Source organism: Microcaecilia unicolor, chromosome 5, assembly GCF_901765095.1.
Source record: "Microcaecilia unicolor chromosome 5, aMicUni1.1, whole genome shotgun sequence".
NCBI lineage: Eukaryota > Metazoa > Chordata > Amphibia > Gymnophiona > Siphonopidae > Microcaecilia > Microcaecilia unicolor.
In genome coordinates this window covers 144181218-144204248 of record NC_044035.1, presented here as the reverse complement: position 1 = coordinate 144204248, position 23031 = coordinate 144181218, and the positions used below count along the sequence as shown (strand labels likewise).

The 23031-nt window shown below is 42.1% G+C and overlaps 1 protein-coding gene and 1 long non-coding RNA gene across 9 annotated transcripts in view; one reads left to right on the top strand and one right to left on the bottom strand.

The window, feature by feature from the left end:
• Positions 1-5237, top strand: part of LOC115470333 — a 113502-nt gene extending 108265 nt beyond the window's left edge. Inside the window, exons 2-3 of the long non-coding RNA XR_003942185.1 lie at positions 4228-4284; positions 4748-5237. This is a non-coding gene — a long non-coding RNA (uncharacterized LOC115470333). The remainder of the gene's footprint in view (positions 1-4227; positions 4285-4747) is intronic.
• The window catches only part of CAMK2G (calcium/calmodulin dependent protein kinase II gamma), a 563068-nt gene that overhangs the window by 208287 nt on the left and 331750 nt on the right, over positions 1-23031 (bottom strand). For all 8 annotated transcript variants that reach the window (XM_030203383.1, XM_030203382.1, XM_030203385.1 and 5 more), the window contains exon 6: positions 16269-16341. In XM_030203383.1, coding sequence (XP_030059243.1) covers positions 16269-16341 — 73 coding nt within the window. The remainder of the gene's footprint in view (positions 1-16268; positions 16342-23031) is intronic.

Genomic DNA, 23031 nt, shown 5'->3' with positions numbered 1-23031 from the left:
CAGGTGTTTATGTTCAAGTATAGAGACTCACTCATTAAAAAAACTTGGGTGCCATTATTGTAAGCAAGGTGTACATTAACCAGCAGCTGGTTGAACATATACTTTTCCTATCTGTAGTTTTCTGGCAGCTATATGAATGGTAACAGGCTGAAAATCCACCTAAATGATCCTATACTATCTATATAATAAAAGGACAGAGGCAGGACAAGCCAGAAAAATTATCTGGACAGTGACAATACTCAACCACTATCTAGACACGCTATACATTTAGGTTTTGGTTTTTTTTTAATTGGATTTGCTGGCGGTAGCAGTTATAAGAATCGGGTACTCAGATCTCAAGCGAGAGTAGGGAGTGGGCCAGTGGAGTAACACAGCTGGACAACAGGTATGAATGCAAATTAAGTATTTAAGAAAATTCTTGGCCTGTTCCTTTCACAGGGCCGCGATATAGGGTAGAGAAACTTCTGCAGTTTAAGTACAGTTTGTGACTGCCAGGGTTACCATGCCCCAAACGCAGCCAACAAATCTGCGGTTCTCCACCGGCCAAACTTCAAAATAAAAACCTATGCAGTTCAGTCTGATAAATCAAATGGCTTACCATAGCTAGGTCACAACAGTAAGATTTATTCAGTCAAGGCATAGGCTGGGGTTCTCTTCTTCCTCCCCTGGCCTATCTTTTATATTCCTAATGGCTCCACCCCTCCCAGCTCACTTCCTCCCAGGGCGGCTCACATGCTCTTAAGGTATTCCTGGCTATTGAAGGGACAGGTCTTAAGGTGGCCCTGGCTATCGGAGAGACTTTCCTTAAGGGAGAGGGGCAATGCTCTGTAGACCCCCCCCCCTCACAGGTACGAACAATATCTGCATAAATTTATTAACTGATAGAAGCAGGTATGACCTTGAGAACCATGTTAATTCACTGTCTACAAACAATGGGCATACACTTGACTTTGAAATATTCTTATAGCATTCTGGTAATTTGAAATGGCAGTATGCAGGTGATGTTCTGCATGCTCTGAAGATTGTGTGGCTCCTGGTCTGAGACAGACCCTCGGACAGGGCCGTGCCAACACGGTAAGCGAGGTAAGCACGGCAGGAGGGTGCCGTCCTCTGGGGGGTGCCCCGCTGCACCATGCTTACCTCGCCCTCCCGCTCCCATGTCCCAACTGCCCGCCCTCTTCTCCCCCCAACAAGATCCCTTTTAAATTTACCTCCGTCCGGCAGCGATGGCGAAGCGTCAGTGAAGGAGGCGGCGCTCCCGACGTCTCTACTAGTCTTCCCTTCGCTCAGTGTTCCGCCTTCTTCTGACGTCAAGGAAATGACGTCAGAAGAAGGTGGGACGGAGGTAAATTTAAAAGGGATCTTGGGGGGGGAAGAAGAGGGTGAGCAGTTGGGACATGGGAGCGGGAGGGCAGGGGAGAGAGGAGAGTGGATGGGAGGGCAGCGATCATTTTCACGGGGGGGGGGGGGGGAAGGGGCACGTGCGCGCCAACTGTTCATCTGCGGGGGGGGGGGGGGGGGGTGCTGGGGGCGCCAACTGATCTTCTACAGGGGGGCGGCGCCCCCCTTGGAAGCCGGCCTGACATTGTAAATGCACTGACATTTAGGTTGGAAATAAAGTTGAGGCAGTCATAATTTCCAGCCTATTTTACAAAAGACATCACAGTGTGTATTTCCCTACAGGTGCAGCAGGATCAAACATTATCTGAAAGCACGTTTACTAAAAAAGCAGCATCACTCTGGGCCTTGTACACATGAGCAACAGGGCTTACATGTGGAGGTGCTAATTTTTGCTACATACATATTAAGAACAATATTCCAGATAATTATAGGTATAAGAGAAGGCAACTAAGGAGCTAAGCTCCTAAAAGCAATTTTTAAAAACATTTTAAAGGTCAATTTATAATACCAGAGGCCTAAACATGTATAGATGCTATGCAAAGCTTCTAAAATGACCTGTATCTCTAGCTTTTCGTAGGCAAACCTTTGTTCAAGGGGTGCAATGTATCGATGATATGGTCCTCTCGTCACTTAGGGGGTTGTTTACTAAAGCTTACCTCGAGTTATCCGCAGCAGGGCCCATAGGAATAAAATGGGCCCTGCTGCAGATAACTTGAGCTAAGCTTTAGTAAACAACCCATATATTTTTTTTTTGTTCAATCATTTTTATTAATTTGGATATAACAATAAAAAAAGAAATTAAGTACCAATGACTTAATAAAAGTTAGAACATGTACACTGACTTATAGAAAAATTATGGACAGTGTTTACATCATCTCTAGAATCCCTGATGCTGTTACATTACAGGTAATTATAACTATAGGAGTAAACATATTATTAAATGTTAGAGGTGAAGAAAAGAAATTATTACAACCCATATTTTTTGTTACATTTGTACCCCACGCTTTCCCACTCATGGCAGGCTCAATGCGGCTTACATATACAGATACTTATTTGTACCTGGGGCAATGGAGGGTTAAGTGACTTGCCCAGAGTCACAAGGAGCTGCCTGTGCCTGAAGTGGGAATCGAACTCAGTTCCTCAGGACCAGAGTCCACCACCCTAACCACTAGGCCACTGCTGCCTCTGAATGTAATATTGTCCTGCACACTAAGCTTGTCGCAGCAGCTATATGTGATCTTGGGGGCCTTTCCACGGATGTCTGGCCAGCTACTTCAAACAGTTGTCAAGCTTTATAGCTCTTTATCAGATAGCATATGTTCTTAGACCTTATGCAGTCTTTTCTTTGTGAAATGGAAATATAATTGGTCATTGATGTTTTCAATGTCCTTTTTATGCTTCACTTTGTTCCAGTAGGTTCAGAACGTCATATGCTAAATTGTGCTCCATTCTGTTGTTTCAGCAGTACAGTTTATGTATCTCTGTTCCCTTTTTGGTAGGGCTGTAGCTAGATGGTGGCACTGCTGCTGTAGATGTTTTGAAGCTGGCAGCAGCACTTTCCTAAAATTTACCTCAAGAAGTTTATTGTCAGTCTTTACTTATGTACTGGCTACTCTTTTTTTTTTTCTTTTCAATTTTTGAACTCCTTTATTTGGCAAAGTGGCTTACAGGCTACACTTCTTATGCAAGGGTTATATAGCTACTTCATTTTGTACATCATGGCATTTTAGTACAAAACTAGCTGTTGAGCCCTTAAAAACGGGCTAGTAAAAGGAAGGGGGGGGGGGTTGAAAGCCCCCCCCCCCCCAGAGTCCCCTCCGCCACCCCCCCACCCGGGCCGGGTAACTGGCTTCACTATTCAAACCGCCGGAACGCAGCACACAGCTCATCTGAGCTGCCGTCGGCCTTCCTTCTTCTCTGCGTGTTCCGCCCTCGTGTGACGGAACGTCGGCGAGGGCGGGACACAGGCAGGTAAGGAAGGCCAACAGCAGCTCAGATGATCTGTGTGCTGCGTTCCGGCAGTTTGAATAGTGAAGTCAGGTACCCGGCCCGGGTGGAGGGTGGGTGGCGGCGACTCCGGGTGGGTGGGGGGAGCGGTAGCGACCGCGGTTCCCTCACTCACAGGTGCGCAGGTTCCCTCTCTGTCACGCCCCTGTCATCACGTATTGACGCGGGGGCGGGACAGAGAGGGTCTCTACTGTGCATTTGCGAGTGAGTACGCCTCTTGCCATTTATATGTTTGATGCTTAGTGGTCAACAGTTTAACACAGTTGCATCTAGCAAGCAAGAGGATTCACATGCATATGATAAAAAATAATTGTTAGATAGTTAACAAATTTTAACAGCTGTTTGCAGTGCCAGATTCTATAAAGGTTGCTGAAATTTGCATGCCTAAGAAGCATGTGCAACTCAATTGGTTAACAAGTAATTAACAGTCAATAACTGGATGTTATTGATTATTGGTATTAACTTTCATAAATTGGGATTTGCAACTCGCTGTGTGCTATTCTATAACACAAGTTGCACAAAACCCATAGCACACAACCCAATACAGGGTGTGGCTTGCGCAGGTCAGGGCATTCTGAAAAGTGGCATGCTGTGTTACAGAATTTGGCAGAAGTACGCCCAACTTATATGCCAGGATTTACACCAGGTTTCAGCTGGTCTAAGTCCTCGCAACCAAAGTTGGGCACAGGAATCAGCGCTTTGTGTGATTCTATAAGAAGTGCTAATCCTGGAGCATTGACTTTTCTCAGCACCATTTACTGAATCCAGTCCCTTATGTACAGGTGCAAACATTTGATATTTTGCTCTCACTTTCCCAAGGTTCTGGCATATGTCCTGGTACATCAGCAGTTGTCCCATGTACGGTACATCCTTAAGGTATTGTTTCAACTTTGATTTGTTGATTTAAAGGTGATTTCTTTAGTACCTTCTAAGAATTTTCTGTGATTGTTATGATCTGCTGCTACTGCTTCTTCTATAGTATACTTAAATGTCATTTACCATGACACTGATCCTTTTGAGGCCTGCTAGAACATCTAGACTATCAGCATTGCCAAAAAGCTGTACTACCCTACTGACATTCTCTATGACACTGAATCCTGTGAGATGTTCTAGCAAGCCTCAGATGATTCAGCGTCACAGAGAAAAATCAAAGGAGCAGTACAGCCTGATGGCAACATTGATATTCTCAGCCATCTGTATCCTTATGCTAGTGCCAAACTCCATAATATTGTTCATCATCTTTTTTCATCTAACTGAACGTTCCAATATGCATCGTCAGCATACATGACTGAAAATATTTTTGCCTTGGCCATATCTAATAGAGTTTCTTTTATTATAGGGCATCTGACATTTAAATTTCTTCAGTCTTTGAAGATCCAGAGCTTTTCCCTGGCTTCTCTTCTGCTACTGGGCTGTTGATCGCTTCTTCTAAAGGCTCTGTCACTTAGATGATGATGCATTCTTTTACTATTTGGTTTACAGTCTTCGTTATTCCCTCTCTCAGTGTTATTGGGACCCCATGTGACAGATGTCGCAAATGCTGGAGGTGTAATGTCCCTGAGCAACTTTTTGATCCTTCAAAGACATCCCTGCATCAAGACAGAATTTGTGTCACGGATAGCGTTTGTTCTTGTGTACTAACTGCACCCAAGTATGAGTTTATTGAATGAATTTCTGGCAAAAGACTTAATTTACAAGATTCATGCATTCATGTGTTGGTCCACACATGCAACATAAGAGGCCATTTTATTAACATTTTTTGCGTGTAAAACCATTTAATGCATGTATAAAAGCTTTTATAAAATTATCCCAAGGGTTACGACTGTGAAAGTATGCATGGTGACAAAATGGCATGTACTTTTATGTAATGCGTGTGTGGGTGTATTCTGGAGGGGGGGGGGGGGGGGGGAGTTTCAGCAGAGAAGAGGTAAAGCCACAAAACATATCCGTTCTTTATAAAATATACACAGTTGTAGACTGAAGCTGCAGACATTTATTTACACCTGCTCAGGAGCTGGCATACAATCTAGATGCCATTTCTGATGGTTTAACGCTAGCATTTTATAAAGACACATGGGTGCCTGTATGTCTCTATTAAATAGGCTTCAAACAGGTACTCACTCTGCCTTAATACACAAGCAAACCTGTTATAAAATAACTCTCTAAAGGTACACGCTAGAATTCCAACTGGCATACTCTTTGCTTGATCTGCTAATAGCACACATTGGCACAATATGACATTATACAGTTTCATTTCGGATTAGCTTGGCTTGGTTGTAATTCTCTGGTGCTACGGCTCGCATAACACTGAAAAGGTCTTCCTAACTCATCACACTTGCAGTTGCACTCCCAGCTGTAGTCTATTTGGCACTCGATCTCTTGGGCTTAAGCATAAATTTCTTGTTGCACTGCAGATGCAACTTCCACAAACCATTTTGAAACATCACCATGTATTGTGTTTATGTTTTGTATGGCCAGAAGCTCATGGTCAGGGCTGCTGCTTAGTTCATTGTTGTCCATTACTACTATGTGATGTATCATTTTCCTTTCCTGTCCACTGGGTCTATTTACCAAGCTGCATAACTTGTTACTAATGAATGCATCCAATTACCAATAATAAGAGCCATAGTAAATAATGTACGTTATTGTATGCTGCAGGTTAGTAAATAGGCTCCTTTGTTTGCATTATCTGGCAAGGCAATTTTTCTTTACATAGTTTCATCACGTTATATAATAGACTTGAGTTTCTGCCAGTTTTATATCATGCCCCACAATAGCCACAGCTTAGAGCGCACAGTATGCTAGTTCTCTCACTATGATGCCTTGGTGCTTTCTGCATTTTTGGTTGACCAAAATGTTTTATGCTCATTATGATGCACCATTATGATATGTATGTGGCCTGTTGCTGGGTTAACGGGCGGGTTTGTCAGAATTCTCATCTGAATTTATCATTTGACTAATCACTCCTCAAATAATGTTTTAAAGTATAATTACATCAACCAACCATTTAGGCAGCCAGACAATATAGAGATCTAGTATCTCTGCACGAGAAGCGTTTATGTTCTGGTGGGCTTAATGCTTTTTAGTGATCTTCCCTATTTATAGGTGGATTATTTGAATGCTGCTGCTGCTGCTACTGCAGCATAGAGCATTCTGTGTTGCAACCCTTATTTTCTTACTTTTTCATTCAGTCCTTTTACAGTTTTGTGCTTCTTCCACTGTATTGTGAAAATTATTCAGTCTTTGGAAAACACAACTTGCCACTTCCATGATCTCAGAGACTGGAATTAGACTGGTAACTGTAGCTGAGGCATGAACCACTAATTATGCAGATTCCTTGTTTTCATTTGCAGAGGGAATCCCATTCTTACACCACATTTCACAAACACATTAAGGCTTGTTATTTTTTCAGTCATTTATTTCTGACGATTATTCACGAAATGCTCATTAAAGTGATTGTCGTAATACAAAAACAGCATACAGATAAATCAATAAAGTTCTGTTTTGTGGTGTTGTGTCTTTTAAATTGATTTTACTAAGGCGTGCTAACAATTAGCACACGCTAAATACTGCGCAGCCCATTATATACCTATGGGTTGCATAGTACTTAATGGACAAGCTTTGTTAGTGATTGCTACATCTGTTAGAGCGCTTTAGTAAAAGAACCCCTATATTTGTAAGCTGCTCAAGACCCTTGGGATGTGCAACACATACACTTTTAAAAATCAATTAAAATTGGGGCAGGGGTTCACGTGATGCAGTGAGAGCAGGCAGATGCTAGTCACACCGGCACCAGGGCCCCAACCTCCCATATAGCTGTAAACTGATTATTTTTTTGGACCGACCTGCCATTCTGCTTATTCCTGGTGTGGTGGCGATTTATATGGGCAAATTTAATCGGTGATCTGGAAGGGACATGTCCACAAAACTAGCACAGAAGGAGCAGGAGGACAAGACGGAACAGAGTCGGCGCTGGCTGAATTAACCAATATGGTGTTTTTAGCCCTTGGTCCCCAACTGGAAACATTATCTGCCCAGATAATTTATCTGCCCTAGAGAATTTAATGCCCTTGGAGGATCAGTCCCAGAGGTCCACAGATTTGGAGGCCTTGAAAGCGCAGGTTCTTCAGCACGTTGAAAACAGATCCTGCTGTGGGCACCTTCGCATCACAGGCATACCGGAGGCGCTGCCCCAATTCCGAACTCATCCCGGCTCTGGAGGGCTGTCTGGCATCTGAGTTCCTGATGCAGGACGGCCTAGGACCCATGCGCACATCTCCCGGACCAGAGGGCAACCCGGGATTTGCAGCCATGGGTGATTCACAATGAAGCTTCATAATTACATCTACAAGTTTGAAATCAGGCGCCAATATAAAACAAAGCATGAGGATCTGCAGTATGAGGGCCAAGCTGTGCCTCTCTTGCAAGATTATTTGTGCTGCTCTAGATGAGAAAAAGTTGTGCTTTATGTTCCTATATCCAGTAATCCTTAAGGTACATCATGAGGGTTGCCGGCATGTGCTGGATGTAATAGCTGGAACATATGATTTTCTTAACACTCTTGCCCCCTGTGCCAGAGGACCCGATTGAATATGATGCAGTATGCTTGGAACTTTATTTTTGCGATGTATATTTGCTGGACAAAAGACTCTGTTTTATAGATGACTTACTGTTTCTGGGAACGGCGGGTATAGCTCTGTGTGCTTGGCTAAGTTTGGGTTGGGTGTGTGGGTCTGCGGGACAGTGAATGTCTACTGTTTTTTGGCGTTTAATCTGGAGGCTGGGACCGCAGGGGCAAGCAGTGCTGGTAACGGCACTTTTCGGACTCATTGTTACTGTTTGATGGCACGTTAAAAATAGTTTCCTGGAATGTTTCTGGTATTACCGCCCTGGTTAAGAGAAAGAAAATATTAACATTGCAGAAACATGAACACAATGATAGTGCCTGTTTACAGGAAACAAAATTAACGGATCAAGAACACCTGAAATTATGACAGGGCTGGGTGGGAGAGGTGTTCTTTTCTTCACCTCCTCAGAAAAAAGCTAGGGTAGCGGTGTTAATTTGAAAGAACTTGCCTTGTGAGATGAAACTGGTATGTAAAGATGTTGGGGGTAGATATATTATGCTATTTCTTAATTATGGAAGGGTCCCCTTTAACTTGTTAGTGGTGTATGCGCCTAACAAATATGATTAGGGTATTTCATGGAACTGGCTAAGCTGGGAGCACTGGATCTCTCCATGCCTATGATCCTGGCAGGAGACCTTAACCGAGTTATAAGTACATAAGTATTGCCATGCTGGGAAAGACCAAAGGTCAATCAAGCCCAGCATCCTGTTTCCAACAGTGGCCAATCCAGGTCAAAAATACCTGGCAAGATCCCCCCAAAAATACAAAACATTCTATACTGCTTATCCCAGAAATAGTGGATTCTCCCCAAGTCCATTTAATAATGGTCTATAGACTTTTTCTTTAGGAAGCCGTCCAAAACTTTTTAAAACTCTGCTAAGCTAACTGCCTTTACCACATTCTCTGGCAACGAATGCCAGAGTTTAATTACACTTTAAGTGAAGAAATATTTTCGCCGATTCGTTTTAAATTTACTTGTAGCTTCATCGCATGCCCCCTAGTCCTAGTAATTTTGGAAAGCGTAAACAGATGCTTCACATCTACCCGTTCCACTCCACTCCTCTATCATATCTCCCCTCAGCCACCTTTTCTACAAGCTGAAGAGCCCTAGCCGCTTTAGCCTTTCCTCATAGGGGAGTCGTCCCATCCCCTTTATCATTTTTATTCCCATTCTCTGCACCTTTTCTAATTCCACAATATCTTTTTTGAGATAAGGCAATCAGAATTGGACACAATATTCGAGGTGCAGTCGCACCATGGTGCGATACAAAGGCATTATAACATCCTCATTTTTGTTTTCCATTCCTTTCCTAATAATTCCTAACATTCTATTTGCTTTCTCAGCTGCAGCAGCACACTGAGCAGAAGGTTTCAACGTATCATCAACGACGACACCTAGATCCCTTTCTTGGTCCGTGATTCTTAACGTGGAACCTTCCATGACGTAGCTATAATTCGGGTTCCTCTTTCCCACATGAATCACTTTGCACTTGCTCACATTAAACATCATCTGCCATTTAGACTCCCAGTCTCGTAAGGTCCTCTTGTAATTGTTCACAATCCTCTCACGATTTAACGACTTTGAATAACTTTGTGTCATCAGCAAATTTAATTACCTCACTAGTTACTCCCATCTCTAGTCATTTATAAATATGTTAAAAAGCTGCGGTCCCAGCACAGACCCATGGGGAACCCCACTAACTACCCTTCTCCATTCAGAATACTGACCATTTAACCCTACTCTCTGTTTTCTATCTTTTAACCAGTTTTTAATTCACAATAGAACACTACCTCCTATCCTATGACTCTCCAATTTCCTCTGGAGTCTTTCATGAGGTACTTTGTCAAACGCCTTCTGAAAATTCAGATACACAATGAGGCATATTTTCAAAGCACTTAGCCTTCCAAAGTTCCATAGGTTTCTATGGAACTTTGGAAGGCTAAGTGCTTTGAAAATATGCCTCAATATCAACTAGCTCACCTTTATCCACGTTTGTTCACCCCTTCAAAGAAATGTAGTAGATGGGTGAGGCAAGATTTCCCTTCACTAAATTCATGTTGACTTTGTCTCATTAATCCATGCTTTTGAATATACTCTGTAATTTTGTTCTTTATAATAGACTCTACCATTTTGCCCGGCACCGACGTCAGACTCACCGGTCTAGAATTTCCCAGATCTCCTCTGGAACCTTTTTTAAAACTCGGCGTTACATTGGCCACTCTCCAATCTTCTGGTACCATGCACAATTTTAAGGATAAATTACATATTACTAACAATAACTCTGCAAGTTCGTTTTTAAGTTCTATCAGTACTCTGGGATGAATACCATCCGGTCTAGGAGATTTGCTACTCTTTAGTTTGTAGAACTGCCCCATTACATCCTCCAGGTTTATAGAGAATTCATTAAGTTTCTCCGGCTCGTCAGCTTCGAATACCATTTCCGGCACCGGTATCCCACCCAAATCTTCCTCGGTGAAGACCGAAGCAAAGAATTCATTTAATCTCTCCGCTATGGCTTTGTCTTCCCTGATCGCCCCTTTTACTCCTCGGTCATCTTTTGCCGGCTTCCTGCTTTTAATACGGTCCTCACAAGGACTTTTACTAACCACACCCTCTCCAAAAGACATTACACAATGTGATACCCGCAAGCGAGCCTTCTCTGGAGTAGTCCCCACACTCTGGAATGAACTGCCTGAAAGGCTGCGCTTAACACAAGACTATCTCTATTTCAGGAAGCAGGTGAACGCTTGGCTCGTCAACCAGGCCTAACTCACACACACAAGGAGTACTCAGGCTGCATATACTGCAGCAGGACATGTTTACCCACTCCTACTCTAGCTGAGATAACATTTAACCATTTCTCTGACCTCATGTGCAACTTTCTTTAAATCAATCACCTTATTTTCTAATGCTTCATACTTTCTTACCCTTCTATATGTTACATCTTTGCTTTACCCTTCGCTATCACCTACAATGTTCTACTACTTATTGTGTTGACATTGTAAATAGTATATCATGCCATACTTTGTATTGTTTTTGAATATTTTTACTGCTGTAATTGTCTACTGCTCATGCTTGATCTATTCTTACTGTACACCGCCTTGAGTGAATTCCTTCAAAAAGGTGGTAAATAAATCTAATAAACAAATAAAAAATATACCTAAAAATTTTTTTACTATGTGTTTTGGCCTCCAACGCAATATTTTTTTTTAAGTCCCTCTTAGCCTTCCTTATCAGCGCTTTGCATTTGACTTGACATTTCTTCTGCTGTTTCTTATTATTTTCAATCGGTTCCTTCTTCCATTTTCTGAAGGATTTTCTTTTAGCTCTAATAGCTTCCTTCACCTCACTTTTTAACCATGCTGGCTGTCGTTTGGTCTTCCGTCCTCCTTTTTTAATAAGCAGAATATATTTGGCCTGGGCTTCCAGGATGGTCTTTTTGAACAGCATCCACACCTGATGTAAATTTTTGACCCTTGCAGTCGCTCCTCTAAGTTTTTTTTTCACCGTACTTCTCATTTTATCATAGTCTCCTTTTTTAAAGTCAATGTTAATGGAATTTCAGTTTCATTGTATGATGTTTTTATTTTGTATTCCAAGATATTTTCTACATATTTTTTGATCATGACTAATTCCCAAGTGATTTCTTGGGTTATTTTTTTTTTTTGCTGATTGCGAACTGCTTAGAACCTTGTGTTATCAGCGGTATAAGTATTATTATAAATAATAGTAATAATAGTATAGGGGCAGGGAACAGGGAGTCTGCATTCAAAGCTAATAAATGAGAAAGGGAACACATTTCTCCACTACTTCCCATCAGTAAGACTTATAAATGGGCAGAGCAGTGTCAAGACTGAACAAGAGGTGGAGCTGACAGTGTGCTGAATGGCCAGGGGCTTGTCTCACAAAAGAGAACCTTCTTGCTGCCTTCTCCATGAACCCAGATACAGAGATTCACATAAACGAGCTGCACACAACATGGCACTGGTAGGAGTTTTACAACAAAGACTGCAGAAACCCGAGGAACTCACAAATGTGGGGCACTTTATAGAACAAAACCGAAAAAGAGTCAGTAAAGTGTCCAAGTCCAGACACCTGGAAAAACCCTGCAGCACGAGAACAAGACCACAGGTTGCAATACAGTACAAGGACATCTCATACAGGATGTATCAGTAAGACATGCTGGACTAGGAGGAAAGCTCTATTAAGTTAAAAAAAAAAAAACCCCAAAACTAATATTTTCTCTGAGCAGAAGACTGAGGTACAGAAGTGGGGGCATTCTATGAATTTAAAACTTAAAATAAGCTGTAAAAGGAAGCCCCTGAAACTTCTCTATTGTAGAGATTCTCTGCAATCCTCTGCGTATACCCTGGGAGTCCTGTTTGTTTAAACCTACAATGAATTGTTGCCTGAAAGCAAACATGTCGTATGTGGAATTCTTGAATGAAATGAGATAGACGAATGCCGAACTGCTTCTTTTTTTAATACTAATACTATATTACTGCTAAAAATTAAAATTTGATATATTATTGGTGATTTACAATAAGCACATTAAACTTCACTTCTTATGTTTTCTGTTTCGTATCAAGGGCACATACAACACTTTTGCTTTCAGGCGACAAAATCATTTTTTCCAGAGGTTTAAATCGCTATCAGATTCCAAGGTGATATTCACTTTGAACAGGGCATAGAGGGGGTTTAAGCTGCATGAAGCAGCAGGTACTATTCTGGTCACATTGTTGGGCTCTGGACTTACCATATAGGTCTTCATCTGCCGTCATTTAATATGTGATGTCACTAGATAGATACCCCTTAGTGCACACTTCAGGAGTATGCCAGCCTGGCATAATAGAGGTCTATAAAATAATGAGTGGAATAGAACAGGTAGTCGTGAATTGTTGGTTACTCTTTCCAAAAATACTAGGACTAGGGGGCATGCAATGAAGCTACAAAGTAGTAAATTTAAAACAAATAGAAGAAAATATTTCTTCACTCAACGTGTAATAAAACTCTGGAATTCATTGCCAGAGAATGTGGTAAAAGCAGGTAGCTTGGTGAGGTTTTAAAAAAAGGTTTGGATATCTTCCTACAAGAAAAGTCCATAAGCCATTATTAAGATGGACTTGGGGAAAACCCACTGCTTATTTCTAGGATAAGCAGCATAAAATGTATTGTACTGTTCTGGGATCTTGCCAGGTACTTGTAAGCTGGATTGGACACTGTTTGAAACAGGATGCTTAACTTAATTGGCCTTCAGTCTGTCCCAGTACGGCAACACTTATGCTCTTATGTTTACCAACACATGGACATTGTATTTGCTAGGGTGCCAAAAAACTAGCTGAGAAAGAGCAACTTGACCTAAGCAATATTCTAACGGATATCCTCCACAGCTAGGCTACAATGCCAGAACTCCTAAATATCCAAATAAAGCTACTCAATGACAAGACTGCAATGCCAGATCTCAGTATACAAAGAAAACCTCTACAGTAACAGCTTTGTTGAACAGTCAAAGCGTTCCCATGCCAGATTCTCTTAAAACCCTAACAGAAGCATTTCACTGCCAGGATGCAGAAACAGTTGGTGACTCTATGAAATCGAGTCCGATACTGAACTAGAAAGCCTCACGATGCTAAGCTGGCCTACCGTCTAACCATTCATATTTCCTCTTCATTGTAGTAGCACCCTGAGTGCCTTTCTACAATTCATCATTACAGAAATATTACAGAAAATGCTTTTAAGGAGGAATTACTGTGCATTTTTTTTTTTTTTTAAATTTATAATAAGTTTACACATTTTTTTTACAAGACGTACTCTTGTTATTCAGAAGAACAGTAGGAAACAATAACACAGAAAATGAAATATCATAAAGGCGAATAAAATCAACTTTCTTAGACCACCATCATTTAGGAAGCGTGACTAAATCATAGAGGAGATTTTTCTATTACATATATCAACTGTGTATACAGCAATAGGTAGCAATAAATTCAAATATAAAGGCTACATGTGGTTACCTATCCTATGTTTCTATTTCCAACATTATTATTATTTTATCTTTTTTAAATCAAGAAAAGCTTTTAATTGCTCTGGGGAATAAAAAGTATATTTCGCCTCTCCATATCGGACCAAGCATTTACATGGATAAGCAAGAAAAAATGTTCCCCCTAAATTCAATGTTTCCTGTTTCATAGCCAAAAACAATTTTCTCCGTTTTTGAGTTAATTTGGTAATATCTGGATAAATCCACATTTTTCCCTTCAAAAAACACATTTGACATCTAAAATAAAGTCTTAGAACGACATTAAGATCTTGTTCAAACACGAAGGAAACTAGAAGTGTAGCTCTCTCAGTAGCATTCGCCATTGACTGTTCCAAGATAGCAGAAATATTATTCACATCAATATTTATATCCTCTCCTCCTTTTTTCTTCCAGGGGTTCTTAGGCAAATAATAGATCTTATTAAGAGGGGGAATAGCATCCTGTGGTATTTTCAAATTTTTAACCAAATATCTTTTAAATAAATCCAAAGGCAAAATCCCAGGTACTTTAGGAAAATTAAGTAGATGGAGATTTAAACGCCTGTTGAAATTCTCTATCTACTCAATCTTTTTATGGGGAGCTAATTTATCTTTTACCGTGGCAAACTTAAAATCTTGAAGCTGTTTCACATCATCTTGAATTTGTTTGACCCGAGTGGAAAGATCTTCTTTCACTGACTCAATTGTCTTAACAAGGTCTTCAATTTAAGATTCAAAGCTGTTACTTGACCTGAGGATTTCTGAAGTGTTGAGTCCATCTTGTGAAGCATCACCCAAATCTTTTCCAGATTCACCTCCGATGGTGTATCAGGGACTCCAGTCGCACCCCGAGTCCCACTCTCCAGGCTCTCTCGCTGCCACATTGGACCCTCGCTAGGAGCCTTGCCTGTTACACATCCAGAAATGTGCTGGTTGCCTCCCAGCGAAGCATTGGACGCTGGACACGGAGGAATGTTGGAATCAGAGGGGGGAGACAGAGATGTTTCGTGTCCCAGCAGAGACTTCGCTCCTCCGACTTCCTCTGCAGTAGGACTCACCCCCCTCAACTCTAATGAAGAGGCTCCGGCGAGGAAACGATCTAATCTCTGCTGGATTGGGGACGACGTCGAGGTAGGTGGAGGAACAAACCTCAGTCCCTTTTCTCTTTGTATGAGGCATATTTTCAGGAATAAGTAAAGAAGAAACCAGCTACGGATCAGCGTCTCTCACAACGCCAGGATCACACCGCCATCTTGACACGCCTCCACTGTGCATTTCTTAATCTGAAAATTGGGGAGTTTTCTCTGGTTCATAATTTTATAAAACATACCCAAAATGAAATGAGGAATAGAAAATAATTGAGTTTCACTGACCTCAAACACCACATCTCGAACAACTGCTGATTCTTATATCACAGGGCAGGCTGTAAGAACACATCCTGACCTTATATGTACACATTCACTAACAATCTCATACTCAGTTCTGCTCAGCTGGAGGAAGGATATTATCCTTCCCCTCCTCACACACACACTTTTCTTTTACTTTTTACTGTTTCCCACCCAAAGCCCATACAATCACCTGTTTTCTATCCCTAGAACAGGGGTCAAATAATTCCAGTCCTTGAGAGCCTCAAGCAGGTCAAGTTTCCAGGATATCCACAATGAATACACACAAAATAGATCTGCATACCAAGGAAGCAGTGCATACAGATCTATTTCTGCATATTCATTGTGGATATCCTGAAAACCTGATCTGCCTGGGGCTTTCGAGGACAAGAATTGTGTACCCCTGCCCTGGAACAAGCTCTTTACGATGAAGTCTGGGTTAGAAAGTGAATGGAGACAAACTCAGCAGCTTAAAGAAAGGGGCACAGGGAGAATCACTGTTTCATTTTTTTTGTTTATTTTCACCCCTGCTTTTCTCCCAAATACAAGAAACCAGGCATATTCTTTAACAAGTAGCAAATTTGACCTATTCTTCAACCAGATCTCCATCTGACTCATCTGCCAGTGACTAACAGAACTCTGTACCGAGTCCAGTCAATACATGGAAGATTCCCTCGAAGTCGGAAATAACTCAGATCACAAGCTTGACACTACAAATCATTAATTGCAGACCATTTGCTTCTATTTAAAATGCAGTCCAACTACCCTCCTCTCCTAACCCTGTGTTCAGCACTCTTCTGACAGTGTCTGCCACCTCAGAGCAAACCTTACCTTCAGATCCCTGTGCACAATGTCATGCTGGTGAATGTGATTCACGCTCTCCAAGATCTGGTGGATACAGTGACTGCAAAAAAAGTCAAAAGAAAATGGGAATTAGACACTTCTCAATTCCTAAGTTTCAGCACAGACACACACACACAAACCCTGTGCCCCCCCCCCCCCCCCCCACTCCCCATCAGAAAGCATTTCTCTGCAAGCTCCACATAGAACGAATGGAATAGCACATAAGACAAAATGGAGGACAAGAAAAGATTCCTCAAACTAGTCTTTTGTCTCAGCATAATTAAAGAAAATGTGAATGGAATTATTACAGGAGGGCCCAGGTTATTGAACCATATCCAGCCATTTTCAGACTTCATTCTACTTCCTTTAGGGGATTCTTCCATTTACTGAAGCAGCAAGAGAGATCCATAAGCTCCTGGCTGCATTGAGATATAAAGCTTTGAGCAATTGTTTTAAAAATTATTTGTACTTTTATTATTTGGAACTATTTTTGAAATGATACTCTGCTGCACTTTTTGTCATGTTAGGGTGTGGAATAGGAAGGTGTCACCCACATATAAATCCGCAGTATGTGTGCATAGCCCCCATTTATTTTTCTCTTCAATGCACACTCAAAAGTTGCCGCAGCCCAGTCTGAAACTTGTTGCCTAGCAACAGATGCAACAGGATTTCCGAATAAAGTGGTCTGGGATTCCCAGAGAGCGAGGCTCCGGATCTCTCCCCCCCCCCCCCCCCCCCTTAGGCACAAGATGTTTTCCTTTGTCTGCAGTGGGGTGGGGTGATGCACAAGCTTGGAGAAACAGCTGGACCTATTCCACATTAAAGACCCCCTGAAAGTAGGTAATGAGGGAAAGTCAGAAGGATCTGGGAAGACAATCATTTGACAATCACCTTTAATGTTTTATCTGCAATACATATTACACACATGAGCCCACAAGCCTCACTGTCTGCTGTTCAGGTACAGACACCACTGACATGGACAACAAAAATGTAAAAATACTCTAAACAGAGGAGTGATCTCCTGTGCTAATTATCCCCTTTAGCAAATGCACAATCCATATCACAGGAGCACACAGGAGAAACTATGCAGACATGCTCCATACAGCTACCATCGAAAATAGTAGACAATCCAAGCACCACTGAATTCTCCATTCCACAAAGAGAGAAAGAGAGCAGGAAAGTGCCAGAGGTGGTGAAAGTAGTAGTACAATCTATTTACCTAGTTTTTTTGCTCGCCACCCCCCCCCCCCCCCAAAAAAAAAAAAATTGCATGTGTATGTCCAATTCTTTCTTTGTTGATATGGTTTTTATTTCATATTTTGTACTGTCTTCTTGTAGCTTGTTAGCCATATTGAACTTGAATTTGTGCGGAAAATATGGGGTATAAATAAATAAAGAAATGCAGTAAAACCACTTTTGGGGAACTTGGTTACAAAGAACCCATGGACAACATTAACATCTCAAGTGTGCACACTGTTTCTAGCACTTTCACAGGAATAAAATCCAACACCAGTAAGCAGTCCCCTGCTAAAGTGAGACACCAGTGGTAAATCTGACTGCTTTTAAGATAGTAGAAAGTGTGAGAAAGCACATCAAATTTTGCTAGCTTAGTGAAATGCCACAAACAGGATGTATTTATTTGCAAGCTTCACTCAAGCATCAGAAACAGCAAAGGCTCCTGGGGAAGGAATGCATGTAGTTGAGAGGGAAGTGCAGGTTCCAATTCCAGCCTTGGAAATGCTGCAGAAACATCAGTGTCAACCTCTGAGACAGGGACAGAGAAATGCTGGGTTCTGAAAGCAGCTGTAGACAGTACTAGGAGCCTCAGCAGTGCATTAGGTCAAGCATGTGCACCTTAGCTCCAGCCACTAGGTGGCAGCTAAGGGCAGTCTAGCTGACAGCATATTCTGACATTTTCATGCTGAAGGGAAACACCTTCCCCCTCCAACTCTCCTTAATCTGTGACTATGCAAGGAGGGTAACTAAGCCTTAGAATCTCAAATATGCTACTGCACTATCTTCCTTCCTCAGTCACAGTGGAGGACAAAACCATCTGGCAAGAAGACAGGGATTTGTCCAGTCAGTGACTGCATGAGCAACTGGAGAACAAAATACTCAAGGAAAATCAACTAGACAACTAATCCTGTGAAGCAAGGACTCTGGCATGGCCCTACAAGCCAAAAACAAGTCAAGCCAATTTAACTGGTACAGAAAAAATACTTATCAAACCAAAACAAAAGTGTATTAGCCTTCATATCTCTCTCTCTCTTTTTTTTTTTTTTAAGTTTGTGTGATCTTTTTAAAATCTAATTTGCTTTCTTCTTTCCCATCTCCCTCATGTATTTTTGGCCTTTTTTCTTCAGTCTGTACATATGCACTCTCTCTCCCTCTCTACTTCCTGCCCATCTTTCTAGTTTCTCATATTCTCCAGTTCTTGACTATTAGGGAGCTAACCTACTAAAGAGCATAAAATGTACCTTTCTGCAGAGCTGTGTATATTTGCTATACGCTAAAATCAGGAAAATAAGCTTCCACTCTATTCCTTTTACTCATCCACTGTCTCACTTGCCTTTAGACTCATGCATCTGACAAAGTATTTCTTCTTAAATTCTTCCATTTTGCTTTGGATCTACTCTATCTCAGCCTCTCCTTCTACCTCATTCCTTCACAGTCTCCCTCCTGATTCTATCTCTCACATCTAGATCGCTCTATGATTGTCCTTCCTTCACAGTTCTCTCCTGCCTCCTCATTTCCTTTCAATTTCACCCCTGTCCCTGAATCTTCCCCAAGCTTTCTCTTTTCCCTGCCTCACTACCATATCTCCACAACTTTCCCTCCCACACTGCTGATAAGAGATCTGTGCTCTTTATTTCTGTGGCCAGAATCTAGAGACAGTGGTAGTGGCAGGAGGTAGGCAGAAGGAAACTTGGCTAATCTTATGCTTTAAGCAGATGATCAAAAGCCCCGCGCTGTTCCAAACAGCACTCTAAAATAGTGCTGGAACAGCGCGGGGCTTTACCGCACCGATCATCAGAGATATTTGCATGCAAATTTAAGCACGCAATTATCTCTGATCATGGGGTAGAAGGGAGAAACTTATATGGTGTATAGCCCTGCCCAGCACATCCCAGGATACACTGGGCAGGGCTGGGCGCCCCATTTTGCAGCGTTGCAGGAAGAGGAGGGAGGCAGGCTACCTTCCCTCCTCCAACACACAAGGTAGGAGGGACTGGACCACCAGGGACCCCTCGCTGGGGGACTAGGGGGGGCTGGAGACCCACCGGATCTCCAGCCCTCCTTGAACCTGGGGGGGGGGGGATCGTTGGGAGGGGGGGATTGGTTGGTCACCTTTGCTGGGGGAGTTAGGGGGGGCTGGAGACCCACTGGATCTCCAGCCCTCCCTGAACCTGGAGGTCCACCGGACCTCCAGCCCCCTGTCGCTGGCAGGTTTGTTGTTGGGGGGAATGCGGGCCTGTCAGCAAGCAAATGCATGCTTGAAAGGGCTCACCATTCCTCCCCAATGATCTGCAAACCCTAACGCCAGATCGGAGCTGGCGTAGGGTTTGCCGTGGCCAGTGACCCAATCTTTGGCGCGCTGGCCGCTGATCATTGGCAAGGAATACCTAATGCCCTGTTTACCATTCAGAGCCCTCAAGCTCGTTGTTTCACACGCTCGAGGGCTCTGATCATGGGGCGTTAGCAAACGCCGGCGCTAGTATGGCGCTAACAGCCTCTAGCGCCGGCGTTTGCTTCTGATCATCCCCCTGCAAGTTTGTCATTCTGTGAGGAAAACAGGAGTTCTTAATCTTTTTTGGTTCTCACACCCCTTTAAGTGATCAATTAAACCCTCACACCCCCTTCCTAAACCACGTGTCCACTAGTTACTACTGACAGCTATACATATCACTAACCATTGGCCACCGACAGTACTAAATTGTCACTACAACAGTAGTGCAGTTATACTATCCATAACAGAGTTTCAATAAACTGCCTCAGTTTTCAAGGCTCTTCTCCGTACCTTGGCTGACCTCTGTACACTATTGGTTTAAAACCCCTGGATAGAGCCAAAGCCTGGTGTTGGGCTAGCATCTGCTTGAGCCTTCTATGATTCATCAAGCTCTACTTTGCCCTTGCTGAGTTCATTGCAGAACCTGCATGACCTTTATAACCCCCCAAAAAGATGTTTTTGTTTTTCTTAAATGAGATAACTGGATTTCTTGAGATAGCAACAATTGGTTGGGTTTGGATTTAATTAACTGCCTTCCAAATTCGAGCTCAAAACAAGTTAGTTATATTTGATGTATTTGGTGGGGGGGGGGGGGGGGGGGGTTGAAATGAGATCACAAGGAGTGTAAGTGGAAGGCATGGGATTTAAATCCTGGCTTTCAGCCCACCATTTTAACAACCTGTCCACACCTCCATACCACTGACTCTTAAAATTCAGCAACATCAGAGGTTTATACCAATCATCTATATCCAAAGAAATTAGATTGTGAATGAAATGCAAAAGAAAGCCATTGTGTTTATGTTTATTAACAAACTATCACGAAACACCTAGCCACCCGCCTGGGGTTACCCTGCTGGGTCTATTCCCAGCAAAGTTCAGGTCCGCCTGCCGCTTGTGCTCTACACTAGCGCCCTCCTTCCACTGACTGGGTCACAACTGCCGCTGAGTGAGTCTCCCGCTCTCCAATTATCCTCAGTGATTTCTAAGTTACTAGAGCCACACTCCCAGTGGTCTCAGTTCCCAGAAGCACTCATAGACCAAACACACAAACCATCAGGATTCTTTATCAGTCCAGACAGAGGCAATAAACAAAATATTGTTTATTGTCTTTTTAAAAAATCCAACAGTGGAACAAAATAGTGCAATCAGCAAACAATAACAGGTAACTGAAATATGGATCAATTATAACAATAACTAAACATTTGTATACTATCTAAACAGTACCTGGGAAGATCAGGACATGTAATTCACCAAGCCTCAGCAACGAGTTCTATCTCTCTTTTCTCCCAGGCTAAGACTGAAGCAACAGCCAGCAACAATTGCTGGGTAATTTCAAACTCCAGGCCAATCAGAGCACAGTCAACAAGTTTTAAAAGTATACTGCTCACAGTACTGTAGATTCACTTCTTCACTAAGTTAAACTAAAAGAGGGTATGTATTTTTCTATAACAGCTTTAATATAAAACATGTACCACCCGATGGCCAAAACAGAGAAATGAACCTCAAGAGTTAATAAAGGCAATTTTACAGGTTTAAAACACACTGTTCTATCACACAAATATACCACCATTTCTGAATACAGGTCACATCAGTTTACAATGTACAAACACAAACAAATTAAGCAGAATGGAAATCAAAATATAATAGGAAATACTCATACACATAAGATAAACTTACGCTTAAGATAAAATTAAATTAAAACTTAAAAAATACAACTTTAAATAAAATAAAACCCTGAGATTGTGTCAGACCACAGGACAAACCAAAGCGTCATGGGCCAGAGGGTCCAAAGGCACACGGAAAAAAATGAGTCTTTAAAAGAACTTTAAATTTAGAAAAAGATAATTCTGAACGATTGTAAGGAGGCAACTGTTCCAAAGGAATGGTGCCAAAAAAAAGCTGAATTGTGTATAGACTCATAATGAGCTACTTTTGATGAAGGATGGACTAACCAATGAGCATCTAAACATCATAAAGTGCAAGAAAGGGTATATGGAATTCTTAAAGATTAAAAATAGGGTGGAGAACCTAAACAAAGTGATTTGACATGGGATCAGCCACATTTACGATCAAATTCCCACTGCTCTATCTGGTCTGTGTCATGTACCAAGCAATTTTCACTCAGGCAATCTGAAACTGGCCTAAGGTCTACTTTCTACAACAGAAAGCAATGCCCCAGTGAAAGCCTGCCTCCCTCCTCTTCCTGCACAGCTGATTAACTGTTGGAGGAGGGAAGGTAGCCTGCTGATTAACTGTTGGAGGAGGGAAGGTAGCCTGCCTCCCTCCTCTTCCTTACACAGCTGATTAACTGGCTGGTAGAACACTACCATCTCTGAAAAGTTGTATTTATTTATTTTTAAAATGTATATTCCACTCAGTCTTAAAAATTCTACACTTGCCTGCCTAGTGGTAGGTGGCAGAGCTAGACAAAGTGATGGGGCTCTACTGACTGACCTTTTCAATTTTCCTTTACAGTCTGGAGAAGTCCCAGAGGACTGAAGAGGGGTGCATATGGTTCCTCACCATAAAAGCAGCAGCAAGCAGGAGGTTGGGAACTACAGGCAGGATAGTCTGAGTCTGACCTCTGTGGCAAGTTGATGAAAACGCTTTTAAGACAGAGGATAGTGCGGTTTTTGGATTCTAATGGATTACAGGACCTGAGTCAGCATGGTTTCACTACAGACAGGTCTTGTAAGACAAACCTGATTAATCTCTTTGACTGGGTGATCCAACAGTTTGATTTAGGGGGAGCACTTGATGTGGTGTACTTAGATTTTAGCAAAGCCTTTGACATGGTTCTGAATAGCTGACTGAGCGCCTTTGGTATGGGCCCTGAAGTGACTGACTAGGTTAGAAACAGATTAAGTGGAAGGAGACAGAGGGTACTGGTAAATGGAGTTCATTCTGAGGAAAAGAAAAGAAGTTACCAGTTGTGTGTTGCAGGGTCAGTCCTTGGCCAGGTCTTTTCTGACCTTTTTGTGTGCAGAAGGGCTTTCTGGAAAGGTTTACCTCTCTGTGGATGAT